Below are 13,318 nucleotides of genomic sequence, written 5' to 3' on the forward strand. Positions count from 1 at the left end.
TTCTTTAAATCGGGCAATAACCACGCCCAGATCCCATGTAACGGTAATTTAGAGAAATACAAAATCTTCGATAAATCAGTAAATATTAAAGCTAATTTATTCAAAATTGATGCTTGCAACAATTCTTAACCAAGAAATACGTTTATGATAAAATTTTGGAAAATGGGCGTGGCACCGCCCACTTATGATCACATATATGTATCTCGGTAACCGTTCTACCAATTTGTACCAAACTCGGTGTGGTTATTGTGCTTGCCACATAACTATAAGCAAAACGTCGAAAATTATTGAAATCGGACTAAAATTGAGGCCGCTTTTCATATAACGGTAAATTTCAGAATTGCTTGAAACTTCAATATTTCGAAATTTAAGGACGCTAATTTACTCAAAATTGATACACCCCGGCTTACCATGTAGTGGTAGCTTTCGGAAAGGTGAAAGGCCTATATTAAATACTTGCGCCGGGTATTTAATGTTCGGCTCCGCCCGAACTTAGACCTTCTTATTCGTTTCAGTAGTATTTTTATAAATTTTCATTTAAATAGAATTTCGTAATGGAATCCTGTTATTTACGCCAAACTGAAGATAATGCATTGTCTAAGAGAATGGTAGTTTTTGATCAAAAAAAAAGTTTTTGTCGAAAAATGTAACAACTCGTTGGATTTGCTCATATAGAATCCTGACTTTCAAAAAACCCTGCTTTCATAAATTTCCCAGAAAAAAATGTAAAAAGTCATACATCGTTTTTTTTTAATAAAATGTCTTCTATTTACATACAAAACTGTTCTATGTACTTCAACAAAGTCGTTATGTTTTGCTGAGAGCGAAGTGGCTTTTAATACTAATATTACGTATAAAATTTTAGGACAATGAAATAAGGAAATTTTGTTGACTTTAATGACATCCCCGAATACACTAAATTTTTCGTTTAAAATATCAATCAATTCACATTGACTTTTGAAGTAGCAACTCTGCGGTTGCACACAAATTTTATGTCCGTTCTATTACATGAATATTTTTGCAAATTTATATTTTTGTGGTTAAATAAGAATCTATTGTACTTTACCTTATTTTTATTTTCATATTTTACTCTACATTTTACCTTACGGCACGAAATGTAAATATTTTTATAGGCCTTCGCTTTGGGGAATATTTGATAGCTCTTGCTGGCATTTCAATTACTCATACGCCTGGTTGGTCAAACGGGCTTTTATGTTTGAAATTTCTGTGTACCTACTCACTTACCTACATATTTAAATTTACCTTGCAAATATTTGTGTGCCAAAAACTGAGTGCAAGAGATGAATTTAACTGTAAAATGAAAGCGTTTTAATATTAAGTTACTGCAGCAAGAGAAAACGAATAGTTTCAAGAATTCTACATGAAATTATGCCGCTGAAATGTGGCAAATACAAAGTTACAAGGTCATGTTTTTCGGGAAACTGCGGTGAAGGTTAAACAAAACTTTATGGAAGCAGGAATCATGAAAACATAGTTGCTGGCATCACTTTGGCTGGGAAGTAAGGTTTCCTGGTGGAACAGGGAGCTGGATGCAAAGCACAAATTAGTCCGAAAACTTTTAAAGAGAACCGAAAAATCGGCGCACTGAATGAAGGGATTATCTCATAACAGATACTCTAAACTGAAAAGTTGCGTGTCAATAGGGACGCTGCTCTCGGACTACCGTCTGCACACAATTATACCGAAAATGCGTTCAGTGGGATAGGTATATTAAGGATGCGGAGCGGCACGTTTACGAACAGCTAAAATACTCGCTTAAGGGAAATTTTCTAGATTCTCGGTACAACAAGATTGATTGATTATTTCCTTTTGGGTTTCGCTGTTTCCGACAGGGTGGTTATGTAATTTATTTTGGAATGAATTTTCGTCATCCCTTTTCAAGTTTGGTTAAGAGACAAAGCGGTTTCCACAAAGTGCCATTATTGATTTTCAGAACGCCTCAAGATGAAAGGTTTTTTTCTGGTTGGAATAAGGGTTTCTCAGAATGAGAAACCTTAGAATATATGGATCCTTTTGAGATGTCGAGGCTATGGAACCTTTCAAACCTTCGGGTGGGGATGTAACTTTTCCGGAGCTACTACAAAGAAGTATTGATGATAGACCTAATAAATAAATATCTTTTATGTTTTGCTTTGTCTATTCAGGACTAGTTTTTGTTGAGAATACAAATCGCACACCTAGAGGAACATTTTTCTTTATTCCGAAATAGGCTAACAGGCCTCTTGACTTAAATAAATCAAACAGACTTAGGGCCGTTTTCTCAAATAGGTTTTAAAATTTATCTACCCCTTAAAGACAAATTACGTTCTAGAAAATGTAGACAAATTTAAAAGTCTATCTGAGAAAATGGGTTTAATAAGCCTATCTTCATTTACTTTAAAATTTTTAGAAAGACTTTTAGATCTGCAAGAAAAGTTTATTCACCCACTTACAACATAGTGAATTTGCTTATATCAACGGAAAGTCAACGGAATCGTCTCCACCGTCCTTGATTAGTGAAATAGAAAGCGTTTTCGGGGCCAAGTAGATTGCTCTTAGGCATCGATGAGGCTTTCGAATATACTGCCTATGGTTCTATGTCCAGTCGAAGTTGAAGGTAACAAAGTCGCCGATAAGTTAGCTCCCAGACTGATCACAAAATCAGACGTCTCCGACTTACAACCCAAGAGGGCTGCTTTTCACCAGCATGGGGCAAGGTAACTCTGCATTTCAGGCCGCAGTGCCTGCTATTGAACTATATTTGTGAGGCAGTATGTAGAAATAGGTGGATCAACCAACAAGCACAACTACGTACTCTTTGACAGCAGAGCGGACTGCTAGCTCTTAAAGCGAACGAGGCCACCACAAAGTTGGTGTTGCCTACAGATTTTAATAGCATCCCGAAACCGGACTTACCTCATTTGGGTACCGGGGTTCAGTGGAGTCATGGGCGATGGAGTGGCAGATAGTGTCTTCCCCAGAAAAGAGGCAGCATAGTGATTCATAGGGACCCGCGATGTTTCTTAGCAATACCTGGATCGAGCAAGACTTGTAGCCAAATAGAGGTTTATTAAAAGAGATCATTTCTCGGTCATGATAACTGATCTTTTTTCTCCCCTGATCCTAGATTTCAGTTATTTCATTTCATTTATTAAGTCTATGATTTACAAATCTTACAGACTAGATATACAAGCTTCGGTCTTAAGCGTTAGTTAGATATTTAAAATATAGCATTAGAAATAAATTCATCAAATTTCAAGTAACCCTATACAGATGAAAAAAGTTCTTAATTAAAAAAAAAATAAAAACTTGACGACACATCTACAGGTAAAGTCTTTAATTTGACCTCTCATTTTTGAAATTCCTTTTCAAAAGTATTCCCAAACTAAAATCTTCTTAAATCTCATTCGGCTGACATTGTGATACATGTATGTATTTCAATACACTGATGAACTTTGTTCGAACAAATGGGAACTCTCCTAAATAAATGAATAATTTGAATGTCACTTTTTAAACACGTGGCAACTCTCTTCAAACATTCGAAATGTTCAGTTTAAAGATTTCTTAAAATTATTTCGTTTTATATACTTTTTGAATTAATTAATTAAGTTAGACCTTTCAAACAGGTGGCAGCCCTCTTCAAAAGTATTCTCAAGCTTAATCACTGTTAAATCTCCTTCGCCGGCCACTGCGATACATATTTTAAATGACTGAAGAATTAATCGAATTTTAATTTTCAAACATGTGGCAGCCCCGCTAATAAAGTTCAGAAATAAAAATATTTCAAAACCCCTTCGATTGATACTCATTTTTTAATAATTCATTTAACTTATAAAATAATTTGAATTTAACTTTTTAAACAGGTGGCAACCCTCTTCCAACACCTCAAGAATATTCTTAACGTTAAAAGTAAATATTGCTTAACACTCTTTCGTTGGACATCCATATTTTGATATTTTGTATACCTTGTGTATAAAAAAAACTAAATTCGATTTCAAGCAGGTGGCAACCCCCTTCAAAATATTTTCGAACTACTACTTTCTGAAACCCCTTTCGTTTGGAAAACGTTTGGTTATACATATTTCTCTTACCTAATATGATTTTTTAAGCAGGTGGCAACCCTTCTTTAGTCAAGCTAATAAACAAAGCTTTGCAAAACCATTTCGATTGATACCCAGTTTGTAATAATTGATTTATTTTTCAAAATAATTTGAATATAATTGTTTAAAAGGTGGCAACTCTTTTCAAAAAAGTAAAACCTTATTGCACATTTACAGTCCAAAGCTTTTAGTTTGACGCCTCATTTTGGAAAATCGAACGAACGGTGCGGATTTGGTGGCATTGATTATTAAATAATATGAATTTAATTTTTCCACAGGTGGCAACTCTTTTCGAAAAACTAAAACCAGTTTGCACATCTTCTGACCAAGCGCTTTAATTTGACATCTCATCTTTTATTCTGAACGAAAAACCCCTTCGCGTATTATATATATAGATATCGTTCTTCGAGTGCCATAATTATACTTTCATAATTACACTTATAATGCAGTAAATACTGGTGAGCTGTAAATGGCTTTAGACCGACCAGCGCCTTGGAATGTGATTTCGATAGCAAGGTTGGTATGGTAATCTGAGTTCTCCACTTGAGAAAAGCTTGGATATCAATTTGCATTTAATTTTTATTAAATTTTAAGTTAAACTTTTGGCAAAATGTTGGGGCAATAAACTGTATATCCACTTGAGAATCAAGAATTTCTCAATGGCTGGAAACATGTTGTCTTTGTGCATATTGGGAAATTATTTTCACTGGGCCCTTTGATATGTAAACAAACAACTTTGCTCCCTGTATGAGAAAAATTTGCGTGAACCGTCATGAGGAAACCAAAACGAATTAAGAAGTAGTATAAATGAAAACGAATCTAATCTGCTGTTCTAGCAACAAAGCTCGTTGATATAGCCGGGACTTTTCGACCCCTTCGGTACTAGTTGAGCACCAGTTCGGTGCTAGTTAGGGACTTTTTCGGGTGCAGTTCGTGACCATTTCAGGACTAGTAAGTAATAATATCGTGGCTCATTTGGGTCAGTTAGGGACTAGCTCAGGACCTTTTCTCACTCACGTCTTTTTTAAGATTTATTATGGAAGCCAGAGGTAGCTTGGCCATACAGAGATAGTAACACTCTTTAGGGATAATAGGATCGTTAAGGTCATATGGGTCCTTGTTCTGCTGCGCCAAATATTTAACTACCTGACTAACTAACATATTTAAGCTACATATAATCCTCAGGATTAGTATGTCCTCCATCAACACAATTCACTGTTATGCAAAATCACAATTAATCAAACGATTATTGCTGCTTTATGTGTTCGAGCCACATTATCTCTTCTAATTTGAAAGCTTAATTTATTTTGTATTACGCCTGTTTGTGACCTTTATTATGTGAAGATGTGACCTTGCAACAATACAGCGACATAATAGCAATGCAATTACAGCGAGCTTAGTACTCATATAGAAAAGGCGAGGCATTTGAATACTCCTACCAAACTGACGCTCCAAATTTGCGTTATGTGTCCTTCGCGCGTGAAGCGTTGAGCAGGCGTGTACCATTGACATAAACACTAATAGCCGCAGTGACAGTTAAAGCGTCAGCAATGCCAATAATAGCAATTATGACTTTAGTTTATTTGTCTGTGTGTTTCTGGGTTTTGTTGTTGTTGATGATGTTGCTTTGTTATCTGCTTGTTTGTTTTGACTGTTTTAAAGCTGAAATTGTTATTTCGAATGTTCGCCGCGTCGCGTCGGTTAGAAAATTATTTCCGTTGGCGCCTTTCGGTCTGTTTCGTGCAACATATGTGTGGGTTGTATTGTTCATTGCTGTTGTTGGTTTTGTTGATTTTTGTACAGCGCATACATACATACATATGCATGTGCGTAAGCAAAACTATGAAATTGAAGGGAAAAAGTGACAGCAAAATTTCGTGCTTTTGGAAAGTTTAGAATGTATTTTTTAGTATTATAGCGTCAGCTTTGCCCATTTTATGCTTATTTGCGCTTTTCTTTTAGTGCTCTCACACTAGTTCTGGTCGATTTTTATTTTATTTTTATGCTATTGCGTCATTTGATAAAATATAATGAGTTCTCTCAATTACGTCCGCATGTATGAATGGGGTCTCCTACATATGTATATGCATGCAAATCGATATCTGGAATACCAGGAAGAGCAGTTTATGGCCAGTGAATGTAGTTTGTTAAACCACGTCGGCCCATCTAAAAAGCCATGTGGCAGAAATAAACAACTATAGTTACGGTGACCATTCGTTCTGTTTTTTGCAGGACCGTACTGTTTTTCAAAGGTCGGTCCTGCGTAGTTTTTCGAACCTGAAAAACCTGAAAATGTACTGATTTTTTCCAGGTGTCCTGCATTTGTCCCGCATTTTAATCGTTATTTTAAAATTATCGGACAACGGATGGGTTTTCTCAAAAAAGTGTTTTTAGGCACTTTTCGTAGCTTTTCTTCAATATCTCATGAAAAAGCTCCCAATCAACGTAAGCGACTTACAGCTCGAAAGGTATTAATATGCCTCTTACCAAAATATATAACTTGTGGCGACTTCAACGAAAATTATTAGTGCTACAGGCGACCATTTGCATTTTGTCATCAAAGTCGAAAAAAGCGAGATTTTCAATCAAATATGTAGTTTTATTCGATAATTTTTTTTCATTAGTTTAAAAATTCGATAAAGAAGATATATCATTACAGTAAATTTTGAGCCAAAGATAATGAAAATCGGATTAGAAATGCAGATGCTATGCAGCGCAATCTGCACAATTTATATATTTTTGTAAAGGGCACATAAATACCTTTATAACTCGTCGTTTACGTCGATTCATGACGTCGATTTTTGATAAATAACTGCGAAAAGTACACGGTCAAAAATTTGGGTTTAATTTTTAAACCGCGCTGGGACTACTTATAACATATTAAGTAATTAGATTTAAACTTTTTAAACAGGTGGCAACACTCTAAAAATACTTTGAAAATATTCTTAATGTTCAAACTGAAGTTTTCTTAACACACTTTCGTTTGGCAAACTAACTTAAACTTAAACTTCTTTCGTATAACACCTATATTTTTTTTAATAGGTGGCAAGTCTTTTTGAAAAAATTAAAGCTCATTGCCCATCTAAAGGCCATGCCTCCTTTTTGAAAATCGAACGAACGGTGCAGATCTGTTAACATTGACCAAAAATGTCTTCGTGTAAACCATATCTCCGCCATCTGTAACGAACTACTTGCCCGAAACAAAGTCTTTAACTCGCATACCGAATGTGCCTGAGGAGCCGACAAAGAGATTCTGCTAGCAATGCAAGGGTGGTCGGCAGGAACCAGTGATTTAAAAATGCCCCAGAATGTTTTTCTCCGTACGGCTATAGGCCGCCATCTCTTGTCGTCTGGGCATTACCTCACGACATCACGTTTATCGTAGTATGTCGCCATAGGAACCCTCCTGCAACCTACATGGCTAGAGGTAGGTCAGCTCTTCGACGAAGCGTCATAAACCAAGCGCTTGACAAACTAAATGTCGACGCTGCAAGGACGAGCTGCAGCACTTGTATGGGCAACATTATTATCGGAGTTTGACCGCAACCCATTAACATTGAGCCAGTTGAACTGCCGAGAGAGACCAACTGCAACCTAGCACAGCTTCGTTGCGAATTTGACTCAACAGCTGCCTCTCTCGGCTAGACTCAGAAAACAGCTACCCAACATAGAAAGGTCTTCACGACACCCAACACCTCATCGCATACATTTAAAACACGAAGACGCTGAGACCGGAAGCATTATGGACTGGTCGCATAGACGTCGCCCGCTTTCTCGCTTCAGGTATGCCGAACCGGAGGATTAAAGGATACAAAATAGAAGGCTGAGCACTGCTGCTACAGCAACAAAAACGCGTAGATTCGCCAGCAGAGGCACCGGACAGTTGCGGTCCTATCTCCTACCACATCATGGCTCTATCAATCAACCAACGCCATATATACCCGGAAAGGTGCAATCAGGCGTAAAAGGCGCATGCCACCTAGTATAGTACTTTGACTCTTTACTGTCTTGGTCAGGGCTATACTGCTACATGTGGTTCTTATCTACTGGTCTATTGAAACTAAGAAATCAACAATTTTTTCACTGAAAAAGCTGCAAAGAATTGCTCTATTATGGATCACTAGGGATTTGCGGTCTACACCCACTGAAGCAATAAAGGCATTGTTTAACGTTATCGGAAAGCAAATAGCAACCGGTGCTGGTATAGTTAGTAAGACTAACAAAATATACAGAAGAAGGGCGAATCACTATGGGTACATTTTAATTTTTGATAGGCTTCGACTGTCACGTAATAGGCCAACCATAATCCTAGACAAAGACTATAAAGTATATAGTGTAGAAATCCCTAGGGCCTATTAACCAGGGACAAAAAATAACTGTTATCTCGAATTTGGAAATTGAAAACGTTGCCCAAATTCTGAAATTTAACGAAAACGTTGCTTCATAACAGTAACGTTTACTTTTTAAGTTGCTTGATAACTGTTATTGCCCGACGTTTATTTTTTACGTTGCTTGATAACAGTTACTGCCCGATGTTTACTTTTACGTTGTCGGATAAGAGTTATTTCACCCTCTCACTTTTATTTCATCATCTTTATCTTGTTCTCCATCTCCATCTTTATCAATATCCTAATCTTACAACGTTTAACAGACAACGTAAAAAATAAACGTTGTAAAATAACTCTTATCAAGCAACGTAAAGAATAAACGTTGGGAAATAACTCTTATCAACGAAATAAAAAATATTTCTCATCTAATAACTGTTATGGAGCAACGTTTTTGCGATAAGACTTATAACTGCTATGTCCCTGTTATTAACGATATTGGATTTTACACTGAAGCTGGACAACAAGTACTACCAAATTCGTTTTGCCAACCAGACCATTGCAGTGTCTTCCAAGCCGAATTGGCTGCTATACAGGAAGCTTTTGACTATTTGCAAACAGAGAAGTCACACAGAATACTTCGTATTTATAATTTTTTTTGATAGCCTGGCAAGCTTTAAAAGCTCAAAGACTTGCAATAATTGATCCGGAAACTGTAATACTTTGCCGCAGACTACTCAACGCGATGACGACATTTGCTTTGGTAACACTTTATTTCTGAATTGATATTTTCATTGCTGTATTTATCCATAAATGCGGTCATCAGGGTCGAGTGGTTAGAGGTGCGCACTATCACTCGGTAGGTCCAGAGTTTGATTCCAGATTCCAGCTGTATAGCAAACCTCCGAGTGTATTTCAGCAATGAAAAAAAGCGTCTCATTGAAAAGTGTGACAAAATCAAGGCGAACACCATAAATCAAAGCAGAAGCTCGGCCAAGCACCAGCAAATGTTTATCGCCAAATATTTATTTTTATACCTTTTTTATTCATTGATAAATGTTGTCGAATTTTTTTATTGATTTCGCTTTAATTATCGTTATCTGTAACGTTATCACTTAGCATATATTTACATGCCGCCATCTTTTGGATGTAGAATATATATATCGTTTTTGGTTTTTAGTTATTGGTATAATTGTCGATATATTTATCGATAACGACTTACGTTGCGGAAAAATTATATATGGATATACAAATTTTTCAAAATCATTTTAAATAAATTTATGTATTTATCGATATCAATAACGAGTTGTTTATCGATATGCTTACCCATGTATACATATATATCCCTAACAAAGTGGGTACTTTTCTGTTGATAAATTATTTAATGGTTCTTTCCGTTAAGTTGCTATAGTTTCTCATTAAAGCTCCGAAAATGCGCTTTCTGCCGCCGCCAAAGTTATACTCGCTGTTATCAGATTTGTGAAATTTTATGCTTCGCAACGGTATGCCTTAAGCCCTCAAATCCATTCTTTTGAAGTTAATCTACACTTGTCTGCCTGCAACGCCGCTACATTAATTATTCTCAAACTTTCCAGCATTCCACCTGCCAATTCTGCACGCCTTTATTTCGTTTCGCTGTGCAAGTTTTCCTTTTTTCATATTTTGTGTTTTACTTGATTTCTTCCTTCACAACTTTAGTCTCGTAGTATTTCACTTGCTACCAATCTGCCGCCGATCCTGCTCCCAATCTTTTTTCGTATTCCCTCTTGCTTTCTTTGTATAAATCACGCTTTATTTACTTTTCTGTTGTATACTTTTAGGCACTAGCACGTTGTATCCAATGCATTTACTTGTATGTTGGCATTAAAGCCATTCTTTGCTAGTGGTAAATGTATCTCGATCCCTACATATATGTACATATATATGAATGTATGTATGTACTTACATATACATATATTCAGACACTTTTGTGTATTTGTATTTGCCCTTTGATCCATCCATCCAAAGGATATACATTTTCTACCACCACAATACATTCTACTCTTATTGGCAGTTTGATTAATTGTTTTGCCGGTATGCTTTCGCACCAGCAAGCGGAGGCATAAGCGCAGGCATAATAAATGACACACCATGATTTACGTTGCATACTTTTAGGGTGTAAACTATTTAATAGCGCCTACATTGAAATGCTGATCGCTAGCGGTCAATTAGCGAATTTTTTCTTAAATTGGCGATTTTAGTGTGAATTTAAAAGCGAAATGAAATTTCTAGTCACTTTATAGGTGAGCTCTTTTTATTTATATAGCTGTAATACTAAAAGTATGCAATAATTTAAGATGACAGACTATCAATAACACAAAATATGCGTCAGCCACTGCTTTAGCTTTACGCGCCGGAACCATTTGAGCCTTTCAGCTCTTTCATACTTTGAATACACTCTTTGGGCCCAATATCCTTTGCATTCAAAAAACAATTAGCTATCACAAGTGGTAATTAGCGCCAAAAAGGACCATATAACTAAGGAAATAAAGGTTTGTCCCAACCGAATTTGGTTTTTAGTATTCGGCATAAGCTTTTGAAAGATATGTATACAAAATGGTATTTAAATCGAAATTTAATGTGGCTTAAGCATTTAATGCCTTTCTCAAACCAATGTTTTTTTCCTCTGAACAAAAAAACAAAAGCAAATGCAATTTGTGCTCTTTCTCTCCATTTGTGTGCCAGCAGCGCAGTAAATTGGTGTCCCTTTTGTGTTTTTAAGTGGTGTCTAAACAAAGGAAATTTTTGCAATAACTATGAATGCTATTTAAATTTGCATATTGGTGATGAAGAGTCAGTGGGGCAGAGATGATTTGAAGTTAAAAGAGAAACGAAGAAAAATTTTTTTGTTTTTAAGTACCAATCAAAAGTGTCTGTGACTGCTAGCGCATGCAATGGAATATGTGCGGCGAGCGTAAAATGTCCTTCAAAATTTTTATTTGATTTTTGTGTTAACTGTTAAAAGCAAATTTGTAGCCTAAGCTATGAGCTCGCTGATAATTACATATATGCCATCTACTTACTTGGCTTCAACAGGCAATCGAAATTTTAGTGAACAAACTTTTTTTCCATCAGAAAAACTTAATTCAAATTAAACATATTTTCGAAATTATCTAATCCACTTTCATTTATTTTTCATTTTTCAGATCAAGGATGTCACGCGAAATATTAAGAAGGCCGTCGTCGCTGGCACGCTGGAGGAGTTGCGCTCCAAAGTGGGCGAAAAATTCGAACATGCCGATGATCAGCTACCGACCATACATTTGGATTCCGATGGCACTGAAATTGATGATGAGGAGTATTTTCGTACGTTAGATGAGAATACGGAGTTGATTGCGGTATTTCCAGGCGAACATTGGATTGATGTAAGTTTTACCAACAAAGAATATGATATAACTTTTGAAAAAATATTAGGAATACTTATGCATTTATGTGTGCTCAACTTGTTGAAATTCGAATCGGAAGTTCGACTTTGATTGAATTTATTCCAGAGAAAAAAAGTAGAAAATGTAAAATAAAAACGTTTCTTTTTTATTATTTTTCAAAAAATTAAAATTTTGTTTTTAACGTGTTCTAGAAATAAAAAATTTGAAAAATAAAATGCTAAATTTGTTTATATCAAACTAGAAAAATATATGAAAATTTTAAGTTTTTTTTTTCAATTAACAGCTTCATAGAAGAAATATGAAAATTTAAATTTACATTAAAGAATTACTTTTAAATATATTGTAAAAACAGATCTTTTATTTCTAAAGAATTATTTTTAAATATTTTGTAAAAAAATGATTTGTTATTTCTAAAGTTCTTAAATGGTATCAAACTTAAAGCGTTTAGAACACATCACAAAATAATGTACTTATTGCAAATTTGTTCGACTTATGAAAATTGGAAAAATTAAAATTTAAAAGTTTTTCATTTAATAGACTCAGAGAAGAAATTTAAATCCATTACCAGTTTTGAAAAGAAAATTTTTGGAAAAATATTCGGAATACATAACCGCACTTTTATAAATATATTAAAGTGTCTATATTAAAAGTACGTGTTACAATTTTGTTTTAACAAAGAAATTTCATGTTCCGATAATTCGTGAGCTGAACTTGTTGGAATTGAATCGGAAGTTTGAATTTCAAATGAAAATCTTTAATTGCCTCAGAGAAAATAAGTAAGAAAATGTTGACTTGATAAAAATGGATTTTTATTTTGCATTATTTTTCAAAAAATTAAAATTTAGTTTTTCAAAGATTTCAAGAAATAGAAAAATTAAAAAAAAATATCTGATTATTTTCAATATCAAAAAATAAGTGTTTTTTGCAAACTTTTAAGATATCGCTAGCTTAGAAAGAAAAGTTGCTAGGTCCCATTTTAAAAATTTTACAGGAGAGGAAAAAATCTTCCTATAGCCATTTTCTTTAACTATTTCGCAAGACATTGAATCAAAATTTTGCGCGTTTAAAGCAAAGCAAAACTCCATAAGAATCAGAAGGATTCGATATTTATTAAAAGATGTGGTATTATTTTGGCCTTATCGGATTTGTGGTGCTTCTTTTGGACTTAGCAAATTTTCCTTTTATTGCTTATGAAGGGGAAAAAATAAAACAAGTACATTTATAATTTTCGAAACGATGCGTATTCAATTTCTTTAGCCTCCTATATCAAAATATGAGTTTTCATAAAAAGTGGGCTTAGCAACTTTTCACTCTAAGCTAGCGATATATGAAAATTTTTATACCCGAGCGCACTTGTGCACAAGGGTATATTAATTTTGTTCACATAACGGTTGTTTGTAACAGCCAAAACGAATCGAGATAGATATAGACAAATGTATACATAAATGATCAGGATGAAAAAAGAAAT

The 13,318-nt window shown here is 34.9% G+C and overlaps 1 protein-coding gene across 2 annotated transcripts in view; it reads left to right on the plus strand.

The window, feature by feature from the left end:
* The window catches only part of LOC108365567 (DNA fragmentation factor subunit alpha-like), a 118,805-nt gene that overhangs the window by 66,360 nt on the left and 39,127 nt on the right, over positions 1–13,318 (plus strand). For both annotated transcript variants that reach the window (XM_017619652.1, XM_017619724.1), the window contains exon 3: positions 11,611–11,829. In XM_017619652.1, the coding sequence (XP_017475141.1) occupies positions 11,611–11,829 (219 nt within the window). The remainder of the gene's footprint in view (positions 1–11,610; positions 11,830–13,318) is intronic.

This window comes from Rhagoletis zephyria, unplaced genomic scaffold (assembly GCF_001687245.7).
Source record: "Rhagoletis zephyria isolate East Lansing unplaced genomic scaffold, Rhagoletis_zephyria_1.1 Rzeph_scaffold_00002, whole genome shotgun sequence".
Lineage (NCBI taxonomy): Eukaryota > Metazoa > Arthropoda > Insecta > Diptera > Tephritidae > Rhagoletis > Rhagoletis zephyria.